Source organism: Balaenoptera physalus, assembly GCF_965194825.1.
Source record: "Balaenoptera physalus genome assembly, chromosome: 5".
Classification (NCBI taxonomy): domain Eukaryota; kingdom Metazoa; phylum Chordata; class Mammalia; order Artiodactyla; family Balaenopteridae; genus Balaenoptera; species Balaenoptera physalus.
This window is the reverse complement of record NC_138884.1, coordinates 27,865,473-27,888,291: the sequence shown is the minus strand read 5'-3', so window position 1 is coordinate 27,888,291 and position 22,819 is coordinate 27,865,473. Positions and strand designations below refer to the sequence as shown.

Here is a 22,819-nt window from a genome sequence, read left to right as displayed (position 1 = left end):
GGAATAGTGTGAAGTACCAGAAATGAAAAGATAAATGGCATGTTCCCTGCTGTAAAGGAAATCAGGCTAGTGAGGGGAGAGATAGGAATTCAAATAAGTAATCACAATACAGAGTGACATATATGCAGCAATAATAGCAGAATGAATTAAAAATTTGGAGGAACTAATACCAGGTGCAAGGAAGTTAAGAAAGGCCCCACAAAAAAAAAAAAAAAAAAGCAATGTCTTCATATTTTCTAACCATGGTTGTTTTTCCCATTATATCCTCATTATAGAAAATTTGTAAAGAGGATAAATATTTAATCATCTGTGTAACTCCCTCATATAGGGAACAACTGCTAACATTTTTATGACTTCCTTATATTTCCTATGCCTATTTTCTGCAAGTTTGAGATACTGCTGTCAACATCAATTAATATCCTGCTCTCTTTTAATATCCTGCTCTTTTCACTTAACATTAAAAGAATTTGCTAGAAATAGGACTAAGTTATTTGTGGCTCATTATGACCTTCCTTTGGCCTCTAACTCTGTAGGCAGAAGCTGATCAAAGTCTAGGTTGAATAAATCAACCAAAGACCCTGGGATGTTGGCTCTGAGTCCTCAAGAATCAGGGTCCTGTGCTCGCTTCAGCAGCACATATACTAAAGTTGGAACGATACAGAGAAGGTTAGCATGGCCCCTGCGCAAGGACGACACGCAAATTCGTGAAGCATTCCTTGTTTCATGGGGTACAGAGCTCTAGTTTGGGGTGATGAAAGAATTCTGAGGATGAATAGTGGTGATGATTGTACAACAGTGTGAATGTACTTAATGCCACTGAATTGTACACTTATAAATGGTTAAGATGGTAAATTTTATATTATGTATATTTTACTTTACCACAATAAAAAATTAAAGGAAAAAAAAAAAACCCCAACGCAGCCAAAAATTAATTAATTAATTTTTTAAAAAAAGAATCGGGGTCTTTTCATGGGCCAGTCAGAATTGTCCTCTGGGGTAAAACCGGAATGTGTCCTAACTCCCCTTAGCTCATTCCATAGTAACCCATCGATGAGCTATTCAAATGGCATCATCCCCAGCCCCCTAGAGAGACAGAAAAGCAGTTTCTGACAGACGACAGAGTTTGGCTGGGTACTCACGGCCCCACGGAGGCAGCATGTCCTGCTGGCCTGTTATTCTCACAGTTGGATTACAGATAACATCCTCTAATGCTCAAGTCATTGTCGTTGGTAGCCGTGCCTCCAACTTTTCACCAGTGCCTACACAAAATTCTCATGATTACAAATTAGCTCCTGTAGTTACGTTTTGTAAATAGTGCTTCTTGGGGGGAAACGATAGGAGGCAAGTGCTGTGGACACTGCCTGCACTTTTAATCAGGACTTGGTGCGTATTTCGGAGCCGGGAGTCCAGGTCAGTGAGCGGCTCTGCAGGGCCATGGCTTCTTGGGCTCCTGCCTCTTCACAACAGGATTCAGTTTTGTCCTGAGCAAGCTTACCTGGTAGAGAATTCTGGAAGGTGGGGGGGGTGCGTGTGGTAAATATATATATAACATAAAGTTGATCATTTTTAACTGTTTTTACATTTATATTTCAGTGGCATAAAGTATCTTCAAATTATTGTGCAACCATGAGGACTATCTATTCATCTCCAAACGGAAACTCTGTAGCCATTAAACAATAACTCTCCATTCCCCCAGCCTGGAGTTTTGTGTGTGTGTGTGTGTGTGTTTTAATTTAGGCTTGATTTTTATTAACAGAAGAAAATGTCAGTGAAGGAACTTGGTTTTGATTCAAGAATCTAATTTAAGTTAGCTAGCTAAAAATTGGTTTTTACGTATTCAATTCGAAACCTGATAGTGAATGATAATTCTGTATATATCTGGTATTATTATTATTGCTATTATTACAATACTAATATGATGTTACTCTTACCATTATTATTAGAACTGTTACTATTCCTATTACTGTTACTAACATCGTTGCCACCATCCATTCTTTCCTGGCTTTCTGAAGTAGCCTTCTCACTGATCTCCCTGTTTCTACTCCTGCCCCTTAATCATTCATTCTGATAAGTCTATGTTTAATTATCCAGCTAGATTGACTGGACTCCGGGTGCTTTTTTAGCCGAGTACAAATTTAAACTCATTAAGTGTATCAGAAGTATGACTAAAAAAACTGTTTCTTTATGAAGATTAATTGAAATTTACTTCAGTCCTTCTGTTTCTCTAAAATGTGTTTCTGTAACAAGGTAGATTCACAGAAAATTAAGAACGTACACTATTTCATATTCGCTCCTTACAAGAGAATTGAGTTGGCTGGTGCAATTGCCACTGATTTTATCAGGAATTACTGTAAGAAGCAATCTTAGGAAACTTGCCATTGTGGCTCTTGTTAGGATTTCATCGTGAGAACTCACCAGAGCAGTTCATATATGGAATACCTGCATTTCTCCTGAGCAAAGGAATGTTTTTATATTGTGGATACAAAACTGTGCTATTTTCCAGATTTTTTTTTTTCTATGTTTGTTGATAGAAAGCCAACAGCCAAATCTGGAGCCCATCCCATAGCCAAAAGGGATTTTTTTTTTAGCTTCATCCCTGACTCTGTTTTATGTCTCTATTCTTATTTTTCTTTCTTCTTTAGCTTTTATGGCATCTTTTTGGATATCTGCATCTCTTAAGGTCACCTTAAGTCCTTTCTAGAATAAACATTTTCCATGTGTTTAAAACTTTCTCAATATCATTTTTAATTGGTATATAATATCCCCTAAGTCATAATTTATTTGACTCTTTTTGGACATTTAAGTTGTTCCCCCCTTCCATACCCACATACTTTTTTTTGCTATTATAAATAGGGCTGGGATAAATTAGCTATGTGTGTGTAGACCTTAGTTACATTTTGGATCATTTCTTTGTTTCTAAGGCTACAAATTCAAATTGCCTTGTTACTTTCCAGAAAGTGGTACTGAAGGAGTTTTCCAGTCAGTCAGATCTAAGAAGAATATTCCAAGCAAAGATAACTAGTGGTAACCTGGAATTGTCAGAGTATAACGCACGTGTCATGATAATGGTAGAGAGGTAGGATCAGATCATTTAGGACCTGAATGCCCAGCTGAGGAGGTGAGGTTATAGCCAGGTCCTGGAAGACCAGCTGATGGGTTCAGCTTATGCTCTATACACAGCACACTGGCACATGTGGAATGTGGCTTAAAGTGATGTGAACGGAGTCAAGGGGACCAGTTAGGAGACTGTGGCAAAGTCAAGGCAAGAAATGCTGGCAGCCTGACTTGGAGTGCTGGCATTGGGCATATAGGGAGAAGGATCTAGTCAGGAGAGAGTCAGGAGGTAAACCTAGCATGAGTCAGCCATTTGGAATACTTGAAAATAGCTGCCCCTGTCAGATGGTGACTGATAGATACATCTATATTTGTTTGCAATTAAAACATTCTCATATCTTTCCATTCGGATTCTAAACAATAGAAAAAATCCAGCGGTTAGCACACTGTTATTCAAAAACTGTAACAGAAGAAACAGATTTCAAACGCTGAAACAGATTTTCTTTCTCACTCAAAAAAAAAAAAAGAAAAAAACTTGAAGACCAGCTTTGGCTTATCTTTTTAAAACTTTCTTCTGAGTTATTCATCCCAAAACAATCCCATAACTGGGTCATTTAGTCAGAGTTCCATTTTGGATAGACAATTGTTGGATTCTATGTGTAAATGCTATGCTACCCTTCCTCTTTCTCATCTCTCTGTTTTAGAAATGAGGCTAAATTTCAATTGTATCTGTGTAAGAGATCTCTTTACTAATTCAGGACATAGAATATATCATACTGTTTCTTTTTTCTTTCTTCTTTGAAACTTGAGTCTACATTTTTACAAAGATCAGAACATGACTCACCGCACTGGTGTTGAAAGAGATGAAATGGAGATTTAACACAATAATATGCCAGACTGAAAAGAGAAAACAGAATAAATAGTTACTGTTAAAGTACAGAACAAATTAATAGAGAAGGACAAATAAAGCTTGTATGTGCAAATCGGGGCAATACAAACCCTAATTTGCAAAGGAATTTCTAATGACATTCCAGTTAGAGAGATACTAAAAGGGATAGGCCTGGAGATTTGGAAAACGAATTTTTTGAAGGCTGTTGAAAAGTCAAAGCCTAGATTTGGTCTTCTAATTCAATGAATTCAGTGGAGGTCTGTTACATACCACGTATCTACAGTTGACAAGAGGCTTATACATCATCTTTGTCCATCTACCCAAATAACCAGCTACTTTCCTTTCTCAGTTGATGTGACTGATGTATGTATACTTTTAACATGGACCTGCTTATTGACTCCTCAGCTCCATTAACAATGGATCCATTAACAATCCATTAACTCCTGTCCGTAAGGACAGGTGACATTTTCCTCTACAAGAGAAGCAGCTCTGGGAGAGATCTAGTAAAAAGGTACATGATAAACAGAAGAGGGATCCATTTGTAAAGCTTTCTGAACAAACACGAATCCTAAGCCTTCCAGAGTGACTTGCCTGCCAAGGACCAGCCTCCTTAAAATCAAATTAGTAAGATTTATGGAGCTAATATAGGTGAGAGCACCGTGCCTACGTGACAAGTGCGTTACCACCAGTGGCTTGCATCCGATGGGCCTCTCTCTCTGCTTATTCACTGTGTCCCAGAGAGTTTCCTTGTTCCCATTGGATGCTTCCAACCAAACCCACCGGGGCAGTTCATAGCCTCCCCTGCTTCTCCTGAAACTTTGATGTGGGATCCAGGTCTTGGGTCCTTTAATGACAACTGAAGGCAACATCACAGTTGGACTCTGATATTCATCTGTGAACTTAGGGGCTCTCATTCACTCTCCCTACCAGACACAACATGATCATAATAAAGAACATAACATAAAGAAGAATTATAACTTGATGTAGAAATGAACGTCATTTTAATATTTGAAAACGTCAAAAATCACGAGTTTTATGGAAAGCCCAATAAAAGACACTAGCCCCTTAAGGTTTCTAACCCCAGGACCCATCTAATTTTAAGATGAGTCAAATGAACTGAATGTCTGTGTGAACAGAAGATTCCAACCTCTTTATGGGTAAAAAAAATTTACAAAACACTCTAATGTGATCAGGATTCCGACTCTGAGCCTTATAACTTGTGAAGTGGAAAACAAAGGGATGCTTTCTAGCCAGGCAGAAATGGTCTGTCCTAACTTTACCCTGTTGTGCCTGTTACATATGCTTGATTAGGAACGGATTTTTTTCCAAGTTCCTTTTTTTAAAAAAGTGGTGAATGCTGGCTGATTTTCATAAGATTTGACGTACTCTTTCATGCCCATGTTACGCAAATTAGATTATTGGTCATTCTTTTCTCTGCCGTTTTATATTTTTAAAATAACTATGAATGTTTCATTGCTAATTGTAAGAAATTTTGAAAATGGTGAAAAGTATAAAGAAGTAAGGAAGAATAATAATCTCACCACCCAGAAATAATCATTATTAATATTAGTATATTTAATTTTTATGATATATGTATATAATAAGCATCCCATATATGTTGTTAACCATTGTAGAGTCAGGCCATTAATATAATTTTTATTCTACTTTCTCATCTAATATTAAAAAGTAAGCATTTTCCAGTAACTTTAGAAATTATCTTAAAATATTTACTGGTTGCATAATGGTCCATTATCGGAGTTTCTTTAACTGTCCCCCCCTATTGTATAGCATTTAAATTGCATCCAGTTTTCATCATTATAAAATCATGATCTCAATTGTTTTTTTTTTTTTTTTTTCTGTATTTATCTCTTAGGATATATTCCTAAAAGTGAACTTCCTGGGTCAAAAGTGCTTTCCAAAGGATCTTGATAAGTTTTGTCTAACTGCTTTCCTGAAAGGTGGTAACGATTTACACCCCACACTAGCAGGATGTGCTTGCATTAGTGTTTTTTTGGAACCAAGAAGTAGTACCATTTTTAACCATCTTTCTTATCTAGTAGCCAAATACAAAGGTAGCACTTAGCTTTAATTCCCATGTCTTTGATTTCTCTGAGATATTATTCTTGACTAACCAAAGCTCTTCACATATCGCATCTGTCAACGAAAAATTTTCACAAAGTGAGAGTTGTGAGTTCAGTTTTATTTGGGGCTTAATGAGGACTATAGCCCGGGAGACAGCCTCAGATACCTCTAGGGAACTGTTCCGAAGAAGTGGAAGGGGGAGGTTGGAACATATGTGATTTTGGTGAAGGGGGATATGTGCAATCAAGCACACATTTTGGCAGAAAGTTGCTGCTGGTCACAAGAAGGTGTCTGCTAGCCACAAGGAGCAGATGTCTCCATTAATGATTTTAGTGCTTTTCTAGATATGAGAAGATGCAAGGAATTGGGCTCATAAAGTCTTCTCCTGAAAATATCTAACTGTCTGAAGGCCTGTTCTGCCAGTTTTTCCCAGAGCACAGAGTGCCTCATTCCTGGTCTCCACCCCAAACTCCTTTCAGGGTGTGTTGAAGGTCAGCAAGTAGCTAGTGACTTCATTCTTTCAGAACCAGATGGCAAGCAACAATTTTTAGTTGGCATATCTACTGTAAATGTAAATCGTCATTGATGGTAAGATGCTTCCTGATTTCAGAGATGTTAAAATGGGGGAGGAAAATGATACGGCATAGAACTGATAAAATGTGGTATCAACTATTTTTAACATTTTGTTTTCATGTTTTGGTAAATAGTGTTTTTTTCTGATTTAAATATTTTTGGTTTTTATGACGCTTTTGGATTAATAGAAAAAAGTTATAAAATTTATGAATTTTTATCTTTATTTTTATCTCCTCTTCTTTCATCTTTCTTTACCCCCAAAAAATAATAATAATAAAACAACTGAGCAATTAACTGCATTTTTCAAATTTCTCTGAAATTTATGTTGGTATAGGCATCCCACTCAATAGTCATTATTTATGAAAACTGTTATTTTTAAAACTCATTTTTTCAGGAACATAATTTTACATACTCTGCCAGATTAAAAGTTATATAGTGTGGTGGGAGTTTAAAGTGGCACAACTGCTTTGGAAATTTGTCAGTTTCTACTGAAGTTAAACATACTATCCTCTAACCTAGCAATTTCACTCTTCGATATATACCCAAGAGAAATGAATGCATACATTCACAGAAAGACTTGTACAAGAATGGTCATCATAGCACATTTATTCATAATAGCCAAAAAATAACCCCAAGGTCTAACAACAGAAAAATCTGTAAATCAGTTGGGGTACAGTCATACACTGGAATACTACTCAGCAATAAAAAGAAACCAGCGATCGATGTACATCAAAGCGCAGATGAATCTGAAAAAATTACGTTGAACCGAAGAAGCCAGGCAAAAAGAATAGATACTTTATGATTCCATTTATATGAAATTCTATCACAGGCAAAGCTAATCTTTGGTGACAGAAGTCCTAATGACGGATTCATAGCAGGGAGTGGATATTGTCTGGACAGGAGCAGGAGAGAGCTCTCTGGGGTGACAGAAACAATGTATATCTTCATCTGGGTAGTGTGTACATAAATGTATACCTATTTAGAAATCATCCAGCTTACTTAAGATACAGTATATGCATTTAAAATAATGAAAGAAAATTTTACAGTACCAAAGAAACTACATTGTGGACTTAAAAAAAAAAGTTCACTTTTACATTAGTCAAAATTATATAAAATGTAAGTTCGGAGTTTGTTGATGGTGCATTCTAATTAGTTTTCTTTGATTACTTTGGATTTTTGTGTATGAACTGCCAAAAATTAGCTATCACTTCATCTAGGGGATTAAAGGAAGGAAACATGAAAGGAGATGTGGCAGCATTGATAAATGTCTGATGTGTTATTTTCTGTTATATTTTCAACAGAGCAAATGCCGCCTTCAAAAAGATGTCTTGAACTCTAATAACCTTGTTAAATATGACATTCTGACTTCAAGTGTCCTGATCCCCATTTATATTCATCAACTAGACACTTGGGACAAATGCCAACCAGCTCTGCTACCCCAGCCAAACAATATAATTAGACCAGGGTCAAGTTTTAAGCACAGAGCTTCCCTCTGCCAGAACCCAAAGGAATGAGACACTCTATAAGAAGACAATTCTGCAATTCCCTCAGAACTTGCATTCCGAAAGGATCGATTTCTTCCAGTTGCTAAAAAAGAAACTGAGTTCCATAGCAAGAGGATCTGATGCAGCTTCTTAGTTCTTTAAGTTTTATTGGTTTTTCTTTAATGCTACTTAAACCCAATACTTTGGACAAATGGCTGAAATAACTGGCCATTTATTACAATACTTTGAAAAGCATTCTACTGTTTACAAAGCTCTTTTACATATACTGTCTAATTTGCATCTCACAGTAGCCTATAATAGAATTAGGGCAGGGACCATTAACACCTCTTTATTTAACTAAAAGAAAACCTTAACTCATAGGGTCATAGGGTCCAAAGCACAGCGAGGTTTCTGACTTCTAGACCAGCACTCTTTCCAAGGTCCTGGTACCACTGCTAGGCTATTGACACCTTAGCCCCACCCTTCCCCTGCCCCATGAGGGTGCGCTGCCATACACTCAACTCTCTGGGGCTCTAGTTTTGGCTAAAAGTCTGCCTCAGAAACCCCTATCTCACTCTAAGCCAATGTCTAAGAACGCCAAGGAATCCAGATCAACTCTAGCCCAGCTTTAAGGGATTTGCTTTCTCCACAGTGATTCCAATCTTGTTATCCTGGGCCTGAAAACAGACCAGCCTTTTGCACAGAAGGGCAGTGTTTGTGCTACTGAAGTGAGCCATAATTTACTTTATTGCGTTCTTTTATTTTCCCCTTCATCAGGTAAAACTGCTAGCATAGCAGATTAGCTTGCCAAAACAAAGCAATTGTATTTATAACAACAGCCGTGATATGGTTACAACTGGTTCTGTGTGACAGCTCTTTTTTTCCCTTTCCTTGTCCTCTTTCTCCTTTTTTTAAAAATGATGTTTACATAACGTAAATAGGGAGCATCAGGGATAAATGCAGCTTCTCAAAATTGGTCCAAACATTTCAGACCAAACCCAATAGCAGAGTCAGCCCTACAGAGAGGCACTGGGCTGGTTGGACAGAGTTTCTGGTAGGGAGAGGCTGGTGTCTGCTTAACTGACCTCACAACGCTGCATGACCACCGCATGCCACCCGTGCAAGGACTTTCTGTATAGGAGACATAGGAAGATGAGACACCATGGAAGGAAGTAACTTGATGGTGAGGGAAAGTCTGGCTCAGGTCCATGTGTTTTTCAAAGTTCTCATTGAATTGACCTGATTTTAGGAGCAAGGGTGGAGTGAAATCCTACTTAAAATCAATGAGGGCACTTTAGATTTCCTTCCTCTGGGTAGGAATGGAGTACATTTCTCCTAAGCAATATTCATGACAGTGTCTGGGCTCCGTTGACATTCTGTAAGTGTCATCACCAATGCCATTTTGGTCATTCTAACCGAGTAATGCCTGTGCCCAGATCCATAAATCAATATTCTTGAAATGAGATTTGCATGGAAGGAATGGCCCAGTGTGATGTCTACCAGACAGTCTGGGCAGAGCATGGGCTCACCAACCCCATAATGTCCTCATTAGTCCCCCAGAAGAAAGCAGAATTCTTTCATATTTTAGAGTCCATAAAAGTTCAGGAAAGTGCTTCCAGAGTAACCTCTACCATAGAAAACTCACTTGCAAGGAATAGGAGCTAAATTACTGTTAATTAAAGAATGACACTTTAGCTTCCTATTTGCCAGGTAATTTTTTTTGTCGTTTGTTTTCTTAACAACCTAAATTTATTCTCACTTTGAAGACATAAATCTAAAGTGAAATCTTTTTTTTTTTAACTGGATCAAAAGAGTTATGCATTTCAAAATTGATTCCACTCTGCCATATTGCCTAACCAGATCAATTTACATTCCCACCAAAAGTATATAAGACTGTTTACACCATTGCCAACATGAGCAATTATCAAATTTAAAAATAAATGCCAATTATGAACAAGAATGATCTTCTTTAATTTCCATTTTTCCGATTTTAGTTAGGAAATATTTTTACAAGTGTTTTGACACATTTATCCGAAGTCTTAAAATGAGTTTGGGCAAAAAAATTAGCAAGAAATATTTTTTACCAACAGTGTAATTCTCTATTATTGAAAGTGTATTAGAACAGACAAAATAATTTTTAAGTTGTCTGGACATAAGATCAACAATCAATGGTTATCAATTCATTGGAATGACATTAGCCAAGCAGTAACAAACCTTTGTCCCTTTCTTTCTTTTTTTCTTTTCTCTCTTTTTCTTTTTACCTTCGTACCCCCTTCACCCATTTCTCCCACTCCTCATCCCACACCTCTGGCAACCACCAATCTGTTCTCTGTATCTATGAGCTCGTGTATGTTTGTTTCTTCGTTTTTAGATTTCACATATAAGAGCGATCATATGGTATTTGTCTTTCCCTGTCTGACTTATCCACTTAACATAATGTCCTCAAGATCCATTCATGTTGTCACAAATGGCAAGGTTTCATCCTTTTTTATGGCTGAATAATATTTCATTGTGTATATAACCACAATTTCTTTATCCATACTGTTCTAATTACTATAGCTTTGTAATATAATTTGAAATCAGGGCATGTGTTGCCTCCAGCTTTGTTCTTCTTTCTCAAGGTTTCTTTGGCTATTTGGGAGGGGAGGGTTGGTGGTTTCATACAAATTTTAGGATTATTTGTTCCATTTCTTTGAAAAATGCCATTGGAATTTTGATAGGGATTGCATTGAATCTGTAAATTGCTCTGGGTAGTATGGACATTTGAACAATACTGATTCTTCCAATCCATGAGCATGGACTATCTCTCCATTTATTTGTGTCTTCTTCAGTTTCTTTCAGTAATGTCTTATAGTTTTCAATATGCAGTCTTTCACTTCCTTTGTTAAATTTATTCCTAGGTATTTTATTCTCTTTAATGCAGTTGTAAATGGGATCGTTTTCTGAATTTCTCTAATAGTTTGTTATTCATGTATAGAAATGCAACAGATTTTTGAGTATTGATTTTGTATCCTGCAACTTTACTGAATTCATGCATTCTAACAGTTTTTTGAAGGAGTCTTTAGGGTTTTCTATATATAATATGTCATCTGCAAATAGTGACAGTTTTACTTCTTCCTTTCCAATTTGGAGGCCTTTTATTTCTTTTTCTTGTCTAAGTGCTCTGGTTAGTACTTCCAATACTATGTTGAATAAAAGTAGCTAAAGTGGACATCCTTTCAGCTTTTCACCGTTGAATGTGATATTAGCTGTGAGTTTGTCATATCTAGCCTTCATTATGTTGAGATACTTTCCTGCCATACCTGCTTTGTTGAGAGTTTTTATCATAAATGTTGAATTTTGTCAAATGCTTTTTCTGCATCTATTGAGATGATTATTTGACTTTTATCCTTCATTTTGTTAATATGGTATAATTGTGGATGTTGAGCCATACTTGCATCCCTGGAGTAAATCCCACTTGATCATGATGTGTGATCTCTATAATGTATTGTTGAATTCACTTTGCTAATATTTCGTTGAGGATTTTTGCACCTATGTTTATCAGGGATACTGGCCGGTATTTCCTTTTCTTGTGAGGTCCTTGTCTAGTTTGGGTATCAGGGTAATGCTGGCCTTATAAAATGAGTTTGGAAGAGTTCCCTCCTCTTTTATCTTTTGGAAGAATTTGAGAAGAATTGGTATTAGTTCTTCTTTGAATGTTTGGTAGAATGCACCAGTGAAGGTATCTGGTCCTGAACTTTTACTTGTTGAAGATTTTTGATTACTGATTCAATCTCCTTACTAGTAATTGGTCTGTTCAGATTTTCTATTTCATCATGATTTAGTCTTCGTAGATTGTACGTTTCTAGAAATTTATCCATTTCTTCTAGGTTGTCCAACTTGTTGGCATATAATTGTTTATAATAGTCTCTTATGGTCATTTGTACTTCTGTGGTTATCAATGATAACATCTCCTCTTGCATTTCTGATTTCATTTATTTAGGTCCTCTCTCTTTTTTTCTTCATGAGTCTAGCTAAGGACTTGTAAATTTAGTTTGTCTTTTCAAAGAACCAGCTCTTAGTTTCATTGATCTTCTCTGTTGTCTTTTTAGCATCTATTTCATTTATTTCTGCTCTAATCTTGTTATTTCTCTCCTTCTACTAACTTTGGGCTCCATTTGTTCTTCTTTGTGTCTTTTGTCCTTTAACTGTGATAAAAACCCTCTGTTGGGTTATCACAGACTATTACTTCAGAGGGCTGTCAGTTGAAGGACATTGTCATAAAACATAGAAGAGAAAACTGAGCCACAGGTAACTTAAATTACTTGCCAAAGATCACAGAACTAAGGAGGGGTCTTCAAACCCTGAAAGCAGAGCACATACTCAGCTGCTGCGACATATGTGAGAAAACAAAATAGGAAGAAAAAGAAAAGAAACCGACTGTCCTTGGCAGTTTGGAGAAAAGGGGTGGGATGTTCAGGGAAGAGAAGGATCATCTGAGCTGTGACTTGAATTATGAGCAAGATTTGCCACACCAAAAAAAAATTTTTTTAATTGAGAAGGACACTCCAGAGTTATGGTGAGAATGTGAGGTAAACATGGGGGTAGAGCAGAAGATGTGACAAGGACCAGATTGGGTGAGCCTTCTTTGTGTGCTGAGACTTTGTGTTGTAGGCAGTGGGAAGCAGCTGAAGCATTTCACATGTGGGGAGTGATATCATATTTGTATTTTAGAAAGCTAAGGCAGGAAAGAGAAACCAGACCAGGTTGGGAAGAGCCTTGAAAAAAAGTGGATATTTCTTTCTGTGATACTTCATGATACAGATTTGAAAACTTGTGCAAAAGTAATGGAGCTGCCAACTAACATTTACCAGATTTATTGGGCAGTGGAGAGCGGGGGAGGACAAAGCATTTCGAGGCGTGTTACCGTCTTTCCAAATAAAGCAAGCAGACTGATAGCTAAGTGTAGGCCTGATGAGGCCAATATTTGACAGCTTTTCCTTCTGTAGCCAAATGAATACACTTAAGGCAGGTGACTTTTCCTCTGGTTTTGCTCAATTCCCAACCTCTGTAACTAAGATACTGCCCCCTTGAAGCTGGAGCACAAAAATACATTGGGGTGCTTCCCTGGTGGTGCAGTGGTTGAGAATCCGCCTGCCAATGCAGGGGACACAGGTTCGAGCCCTGGTCCGGGAAGATCCCACATGCCGCGGAGCAACTAAGCCCATACGCCACAACTACTGAGCCTGCGCTCTAGAGCCCGTGAGCCACAATGAAGACCCAACACAGCCAAAAATAAATAAATAAGTAAATAAATAAATAAATAAATAAACAAAGTTACCACAACTCCCCCTGTCTTGCTCATGACAGTTCAGTGTGGGAAGGAAGGACGTGGAGTGTAGATTTGGGTACAAACACCGAGAGTAGGACTGGGTTTGAGTCCCAGCTCTGCAGTTTACTAGCTCTTTGGATAATTTAATTTACTTTAACCAGCTTCAGCTTCCTCCTCCATAAAATGGGAACAATAATTTCTACCTCATAGGGCTGTCGTGAGTGAATAATGTATGTAACGTGCTTGGTACAAAGCAGGCATTTGATAACCAGTAGATATTGTTTATTAATTAAATTCTGTTTATTCATTAAACACTGACTCTTAAATCATTGACAACTTTGCAAATAAGATTCAGAAGCTCTGAAGAAACATTTTGACTCCCCATAGAAGCACTGGATAGATCTTATCTAAACATGTTGCCTAGGAGAATGGGATTCTTTGGTCCCTGAGTGACTCACGTTCTTTGAGCACTATTTCATCAAGGGGAATGAAACAGCTTGCATTGGTGTCCAAAGGAAAGCCCCAGGATCCTAATCTCCGTGGCAGGGTAGCAGGGTCTAAGAAAGCCTGCAAAAGTAAATGAGATAGAAAAGCCAGAACAGTCCCCTTCTACCTCCTGGTGGGGAAAACCTGTCATTTAATTGAGGGGGGAATCGCACATATAGGTGAAAGGACAATAGAAAACAAGAATGATATTGCTTATATGTGGAATCTAAAAAATAGGTACCAATGAACTTATTTACAAAACAGAAGTAGAGTCACAGATGTAGAAAACAAACTTATGTTTACCGGGGGGGAAGGAGGAAAGGGATAAATTGGGAGAGTGGGACTGACATAGACACACTACTATATATAAAATAGATAACTAATAAGGACTTACTGTATAGCACAGGGAACTCTACTCAATACTCTGTAATGACCTATATGGGAAAAAGAGTCTGAAAAGAAAATGGATATATGTATATGTATAACTGATTCACTTTGCTGTACACCTGGAACTAACACAACGTTGTAAATCAACTATACTTCAATAAAAAAAATTTTTTAATTTAAAAATAAATAAATAAATAAATAAGAATCCAAAGATGTGGAAACAAGCTTAGCAGGGGTTTGTCATTCCTGCCCCCCAAATGGGAACTTATTATATTATTCATAATCATCTCAGCATTATGATGCAGTGGTTGGCGTCATCTTTTGTCAGGGGTTTGAAGAACTCTTTGTAAAAGGTATGCTTCCCTTTGGTGAATAAGATAGGAGAAGAGTTTTGGTCAACCCTCGGTTGTATTTCCAGCTTGTCAGGATCGTTAGGAGATAGACTATCTCATCCCGTTGTTCCTCTGTATGTACTTTCTCATGCAGCCTTTGTTACAACGTGGGAAGGGACAGTGCCCTGCTGCGAATTGTACAAATAGGATGAGTGAGATAGACTTGGCCCTAGAGATGTTTGTTGAACTGTTGGTGCATTTCACTAAACTCCAGATTCTTTCCCTGTTCCTTTATTTATTTAGTCTAGTGACTTTTATTTTTCTTTCCATATGGGAGGGAAAAAATTGTTTGCAATCCCAATTGTAAGGAAGTAGTCTTCCTATTTGGTCAACACAAGAAATATGGTATTAGGAATAAATGAATGTTAGTTAATAGCCAACACGATCACCCTGTGTATCATTTTAGCACTGTTTTTGTTGTCCTTAGTTCCCCCTTTGATTTTTTTTTAAATTTACAGTTACTTGCTTTCAGCACTAGAAAGTTTAGAGTAGAAATCAGAGTGATAACCTAATATCTAAAAACAAGATGTAATAGTGGTATTAATAAGATGAATGATAGCTTACAATTAAGGATGATCAGGACTTATAGTTTAAGCTTCATGGACATTATTTATTCCCTCTCTCTCATACACAAATACACACACACACACACACACACACACACACAGACTCAATCACTGGCAAACTCCATACCATATAAGACAAAATTTCCATATAAAACATTTCACAGATGAGGAATGAAGTCTTGGAGAGCTAATCCTTGCCTAAGATCAAACAGCCAGAAAACGATGGATCCATAAGGGTGACTCTTCAATGACCTTTTCTGTTGGAGTTCCCAGGGAACCACTGAAGCACTGTGATACCGCCTTGAAGGAAAGGACCTTGTCTTATTCATCTTGGTGCCCAGCTCCTAGTGCAGAACAGAATGGAACAAGGGGGTGACGTAACTAGCACTTTTCTGGGCGAAGATAAATCTGGCAAGGATGAGTGGGATGAAAAGAACAGGGAAAGATTGGTGGCGTGGAGGGCGGTTTAGATGTTAGTACAACAACACAGAAAAAGAGTTAATGAGATCATGAATGAGGGAGTGGCATGGCAAAAAGAAAATAGGCAATGAAGGTAGAAGAGATTTAGGAAGAATGAGTCCGTGGGACTTGATGGCCATGTGTAGGCAGTGAGGAGTTCCAGGCCTTTTGAGAAATATCCATTCATGTAGCAGATATTTCTGGAGCATCCTCTGTGTGCCAAGATCTAGTCTAGTTGCTGGGGATCTAACAGTGAATTAGATAAATGAAGATTTTGCTCTCGTAGAGCTTATATTCTCGTTGGAGGATGTAGCAGTCAGAGTTCTCCAGACAGCCACTGTATCCCACTATATATTCTTAAGGAATTAGCTTATGTGATGGTAGGGGCTGGCAAGCCTGAAATCTGTAGGGCAGGTCTACAGGCTGCAAACGCTGAGCAGGGGCTGGTGCTGCCATCTTGAGGCGGAGTTTTTTCTTCCTCAGGGAAACCAGTTTTGCTGTTAAGGCTCTTCAACTGATTGGATCAGGCCCACCCAGATTATTTAGAATAATCTCCTTTATTTAAAGTCAACAGACTGTAGATATGAATCACATCTGCAGACTACCCTAAATTAGTGTTCGATTGAAGAACTGGTACTATAGTCTAGCCAAGTGGCCACATGAAACTAACCATCACAGAGGAGATGTAAGAATGACCAGTGCAGACAGAGAAGTCACTCAGGGTGTAAGAGTAAGTACCAGCTTCTGTGTGTGGGAGACTCAGGGAAGCCTCCTCTGCAGGAATAGATGTACCTTCATCTTACACATGAGGCAGAGGAGACGTGGGAATGTTGTGATTTATTTAGGCTAAAACAGCTAATGATTGACCCTGCTGTCTTTCTGACTTCCAGCACATGTGCAGGAAACACAACAGAGCCTGCCTCCCAGGAATGGTCAAAGGGACCAGAATGTCTGACTTTCTTTTCCCCAGAAGGAACACCAGTGGGTGAGCAAATTTAGATCAGGCACTTGTTTTCTGAACGTAGAGCCTGAACACAGAGAGGTCGATTATTGCTTTGGGGTAGGGGTGCAGGGGGACGCTTCACCCCGCATCAGCCCCTCCTTCCTGCTGCTGCCCTGGCACTGGCCTTCTTCCTGTGCCCAGGTCAGGGCTTTTGTACAAGCCAGTCATTCTGCCTAGAAGACTCTTCTTCCTCTCCTCCCCTTCCTGTGGACAATGTCTGTGTAGCCCTCCGGGGTCTGAACTAAGGCACCTCGTCAGGGAAACTTTCTCTGTGTACCCAAACTAGGATACATCTCCCAGGTCCAAGCCCCCTACCAACTCCGTGTTCTGCTAATGTGTACTTAGCGCTATTGTCGTGAAGTAGTTTATCTCTGTTTTATTAGTGTCTGCCTCTCCGATTATCCTCCCAAAGAGGAGGAGCCAAATCCCTATCGTGCTGATTCCCAGGGAGGAGCACAGTTTTTGGCAGATATTACTTGTCTCGTGGATGCACGGATAAAGGAATGAATGAATGGGATATATTTACTTGTGAGCAGTGAATCTGTAGGGCATTCTAAATAATGACCTGGAAACACACGACACATTCAGGTTGCTCCTCTCCTTTCCCTAATCCCCAGTCCGATCATGTCCTGTGCACAGCTAATGCTATCCTTGGGACATGGGTTCTCCACGTCAGTTTCAGAAGTGGCACGTCTTGAACTCTTCTCTGATTTGAGGGATCCTTGGTACGCATTGGAACCTCAAGCCTTCTAATGCAAAGACAGCTGTTACAACTGTTAGCACAATAAAAGATGAGAGTGAGGGAAGAGAGTGCAAGGGTTCCAGGAATAGTGCAGCATGGATGGCGTGTCCTAAGGATGCCCTCATACTTGACAGATGGTTCTCTCTCTTCTTGCCCCAGGCAGGAAATTCTGACTGCTTCTGCCTGTGGTCTGGAGTCGTGTGCGTGAGAAGACAAGCTTCTGATTCGAGCAGCCCCTAACGTCTCTGAGTGGGCTCTTGTGGGCCACGTTGAGAGGAAGTTTAGTCAGGACTCCCCACCCCCGCACCTACTAAATGCCCCCCTTACCTGTCACTCAGAGGAAGGCTCCAGAGGGCTGGCGCATGAGGCTGGTGATGGAGTTGAACGCATCAGCTGTACAAACAGGAAAGCTTACGGTACCTCTCACTCTGGCTTCTGATGTGAGAGCCACCAGCCGTATCAACTTAAAACATCACTTGTGCTGTGAAATGCTTGGAGGAGCTCTTCTGCCCTTTTGTGTGAGACCCCAAATAGCTACAGAAATGAGGCTTTATTTTGCAGTTTTCTTCTGACTGTAGGAAAAGAAATTTTGGATTGATTTAAAAGTAGCAACTCTCAGGTTATCCTGCAAGGTCTGCGCAGATTTCCCCACTTGCCTTCTTTCCATTCAAGATTCTTCCTGTCGAGAAAGAGAGAAATTTCTCTGTTTCTACACTCTCTGCATTTTCTGAAACTTGGAAGGCTCAGCTGCAAATCATAGAGGACCCTCCTGGGGGCCAGACAGATGTTGACTGTATCACCGCAGGGTGTAACAGGAAGCATTACTGGCCCAGGTGTTCGGAGGTGGAGGTCCGAGTCTTGGCTCTGCCAGCGAGCAGTGCGTGACCTTGGACAGGTCTCTGGGCTGGAGTGGACTAGGTGCTCTCCGCAGGTACCGCCGCGCTAAGATGTATGGTTCTCATTGCAGGCATCTTTTCCACAAGTCCTGTGTTGACCCCTGGCTCCTAGACCATCGCACCTGTCCCATGTGCAAGATGAACATTCTTAAAGCCCTAGGGATCCCGGTAAGCACAGCACAGCCTCCAGCATCGTCGTGTCTGTCTTTCTGCCTTTCCCACAAAGCAGGGCAAAAACAGCATCCCTGGATTTTCTGTGTCCCCTCAATCCCATAGCAGTGGCGTCACCTGATGAGGCCCTCAGAGCACTCCCATGCCTGGATGTATTTCTCCTCTCACTTTTTCTCAATCTGAGGACATCGTGACCCTCTCGGCATGTCCATTGTATTTGTCTGTGAGTTGAGATGCTGCCTGAGCAGCTCACAGGCCCCTCTTCTGGGCTGCAGTGGGTGAGAGCAGGTGGGACACCCACAGAGGCCTCTGGGACCAGTTGTACACTGATGACACTCTTGTGTCATTTACCTGCGCTGTCATCAAGCAGACCCGCACGCCACCCTTTCTGATGTTGCCCCACCATCGCCTAGCTTCCAGAGGAAACAAGCTCTTCCCAACGATGGGAGGGGAGGCCAGCCACTGGGAATCTGGCTCTGGGGCCTCTGCTGAACTCATATCTCCATGGCGAGCTTGAGTGAGGAGGAAACCAGAGCCAGAACCACTGAATTCTAGCGCTACCCTCAAGCTGGCGTCCTCAGTTATATGTTTTATCAAACTTAGTCATTCCCCCTGTGCAAAGAGAATCCCCCCGGCTGGCTGGCTTGATGCTCCAGGGAAAGACTTTTCAGGGACCATATCGAGTGAAGGCCACGGGCTGGTGAGACACCATCTGCCGTGGTGAGGGCAGGAAGCAAGCCAGGCCACCAGACCCGAGGGCTGCGCAGAGATGTGGGAACAACGTAGGCGCCGTCTGAAAGAAGCTAGACAAACAGCATACAGAGACCGGCCTCCCCCTTCCCCCTCCGCTTTGCTGTCTCCTCCTCTTGTCATTCCTCACTACTAATGGCAGAGAATAAATAGAATTTTAAAAGTCCCAAGATGTCACTGAAGAAGAAAGGATCAGATCAGATATCAAAGGCTTCCTTTAATGCCAAAGGGCTAATTATCCCAGGAAGATCAGAGTGACTCTGTTTGAGAGGGCACACCTGAAGCATCACGAGGTCATGGATTGGCTGAATTTTCTACCCTGCCTCCCTGCCAGGTGTATGCTGATTTTTTTTTTTTTTTTTTAACAGTCGATACACCAAACACAAATCGATTTGTGTGACTATAGCTTTGAGCTAGGTTTTGAAAGGCAATGCATTAAATTTTCAGACCAGAGTTGTGAAGGCATAATACCTTCAAGGTGAAAATCACTGACAGTGAACATGAAACATGAGTAAAAACCCAACATCTCTCTCAGATACTAGGGACTTAGAAAATTAAACTCGCTGTTTGCATGTTCCACATTTCTGGCTCTAACTGGTCCTTACCGGTGTCTGATTTTAGTCTTTGTTTTGTTGTTGTTAACTGAGTAGCCTTGTGCCTGCCCGTGCCGTAAGGCAAGTAAATATAAGTGGCAAGCTAAGAGCTGGGGACATTTTCATTTTGTAAGTGGATTTCTCTAAAATGAACTAAAGAATGAGAGCACGGCTCACGGATGGTGAAATTCCTATTACAGTGGTATCTTCTCCCATTATATTTTGCCAAGAGAAATAAAAGACTGAACCTGACAGGGGCAGGTCCTTTATTGTCAGAGTGTTTTCAATCCCCTTATCTACATTCAAGTGCTTCATCCTATTTCTCTCCAGTCAGGTCTAGGGGGTGTCTTTGCAGGATGACAGATCACATCCGTGAGTGCTCCTATAAGGTACCATGTAACATGGACCTTTTTTATCCCAGCACACACCGTCTCCTATCACTATTATCCTGGTATAAATAAGATGATTGTAAACGAATAGAAAATCCCGTGCAGCTGGTATATTCACTAGTCCCTAACTATTTCGCATCTGGTGTATTTGAGGAGTTCTTCCTGCTAACCTGCATTTGAAAACCTATAGGCTGTTCACTTACAGATGGTATTTGACATCTCTTACTAAACATTATGACTGTCATTTCTCTCAGAGGTATATAAATCGGGTTTCTATTCAAAATACTATTCTATTTGATGAACCATTTCGAGTGGATATCAACTGTGAGGTTCTGTAAGGTGGGTCTGTTAAGTATCGTATCTAAGCCACATTATCCGTTCGTGCTCTCATTAACAGCCTCGCTGAGCTAATTCGCTCTTTCTCTTTTCCTCTACTCACCTCTGTTAGAGACGTAACACTATTCCTGCTAGCCCACAAAGTAAAAGCGAACACCCTGCCTCAAAACTAATAAAATAACGCTATAAAAAGAAAAAAAGAGAGAAGACGGGAACTTGATCAACAAGCAGAGTCAACATTGTGAAAAATACGTCAGTTGTTCTTGCATCTGTGGTCACAGTCAGATGCTTACGGCTGAAAGAGCAGCCAGCACAGGGGTCCTCACTTGGGACTCTTTTCCTCCCTGGTACCCGCACACAATTTGGATCTGCATCTTTACATAGCATAGTGGAGGGAAAGAAGTCATTTTTTCTTCTGCCCTCCTCGGTTCTCCAGCTGGGCCCTGTAAATTAGACTTGTACAAGACAGACTGAGAAGAGAAAATCCAACAGAAGTCTATGAACACACGCATCGTGTGTGCACGTAGGAGCACTTGGCGATGAGCGACTCAGAGGGGTGGTTAGAACTTCGGCTTCTGTAGCATCTTCCAAAAAGAGCAGTGAATTTTTAGAGAAGTGACAAGACAAAGGGAAAGGACTTTGAGTTTCTAGGACAGCAGATTGCCGGGGAGGTAAATATATGGGGGAAACCAATGGCAGATAAGGGCATGTCAGTTAGGTTTGTTGTATGTTCCATTTTGGCGTCAACTCCCAGTCGCTGGTGATAAGAATGTTCTTCCCTTTCTGGTACAGAGAGGGGGACCCCCTTACAAACTTATGTCTTGCTTTTAGGCAAATAGGGGGAAGGCAGAGAGCATTTCTTTACCCAGTTCTCAATTGTTTCAGCTAAAAACAGTTTCTATGCCAACATAGCATATTTTGGCAGTGGCATACTCTGCTACCCTTCAAAGGCGTACTTTACCTTTGCCCAGAAATTGAATTTCTTTAAGTATTTTCTCAAATCTTCCCTTCACTGATCTCGGATCTGGGCAGATACTAACATTCCCAAGTTTTCAGAGCAGTAAACTGAGACTTAGGTAAAATTTCCAAATCAACATTTACTGAGCACTTAATAATTGTCAGGTACTATGTGAGGGCTTGGAACTCAAGGTCAATATAGTGTAATTGCTTCACTTTAAAAAGCTTGCGTCTCACTTGTGTGTGGAATCTACGTGGCATAGAAACAGAACAGATTTGTGGTTGCCAGGGGCAGGAAGTGGGAAGGGTGAAATGGGTGAGGGGGTCAGAAGGTACAAACTTCCGGTTACGAAATAAGTAGGTCCCGGGTATGTAATACACCGCGTGGTGACTCTAATACAATACACAATACTGTATTGTATATTTGAAAATTGCTAAGAGAGTAGATCTTAAAAGTTCTCATCACAAGAATAAAAATTTTGTAACCATGTGAGGTGATGGATATTAACTAAACTTATTGTGGTGATCGTTTTGCAACATACACACGTATCAAATCATCATGTTGTACAACTTAAACTAATACAATATGCCATGCCAATTATATCTCAGTAAAACTGGAATTTAAAAAAAAGCTTGTGGGCTAGTAGAGTGAGACTAACACAGTAGCAAATGACTGTAACAGTGGGAGAAGTGTGAAAAGAGTTACAGTGTCAAAGATGACTACCTGGGAGGGAGCACTGCTTAGCAAAGAGACATTTGGCCTGGGAGTTGAGGGATGATTAGGAGTTCACCAGGGTTAGTTTGAGACCTTGGGATGGGAGAGGGGAAGGAGATGATGATTTGGGCAACTGTCATCCCGAGTGGAAGAGCAGCATATGCTAAGGCGCTGAAATAGGGAATATATAGTTTATTCTGTGTGTTTCCAAAGGCTGAAGGTATTAGGGCCAGAAAAGAAGGCTGGGGCCAGACTGTATGGTGCCTGTTTTGCTATACTAAGGAGCTTGTCATTCATTCTTTAGGAGGAAAAAAAGAAAAAGAATCATATCTGTGTGTTTTTTTTTTTTAAAAAAAAAAGAGTGCTCTGGTGAAAAAGTGGAGAATAAGTATAGCGGGGAAGGAACTAGAGGGAGATTGGGAACTGGTAATGGGGTAAGAAGCATTCAGAACATACCCGCTCTTGTCCAATAATCTCAATCAGTAAATTTGGCGGACCAGTCATTCAATGAGCTGACTTTCGACAACTCAAATTTCAAGGAATTGGCCCACTGCCAAGAGAGATGGAGCCAGCAGAACACAAAG

General features: G+C 40.1%; 1 protein-coding gene and 1 long non-coding RNA gene across 2 annotated transcripts in view; one reads left to right on the top strand and one right to left on the bottom strand.

The window, feature by feature from the left end:
- The window catches only part of RNF150 (ring finger protein 150), a 253,046-nt gene that overhangs the window by 180,204 nt on the left and 50,023 nt on the right, over nt 1-22,819 (top strand). Inside the window, exon 5 of the mRNA XM_082463426.1 lies at nt 18,396-18,492. Within this exon, the coding sequence (XP_082319552.1) occupies nt 18,396-18,492 (97 nt within the window). The remainder of the gene's footprint in view (nt 1-18,395; nt 18,493-22,819) is intronic.
- Nucleotides 1-22,819, bottom strand: part of LOC309661650 — a 110,238-nt gene that overhangs the window by 40,509 nt on the left and 46,910 nt on the right. The gene's annotated exons all lie outside the window — the stretch shown is intronic.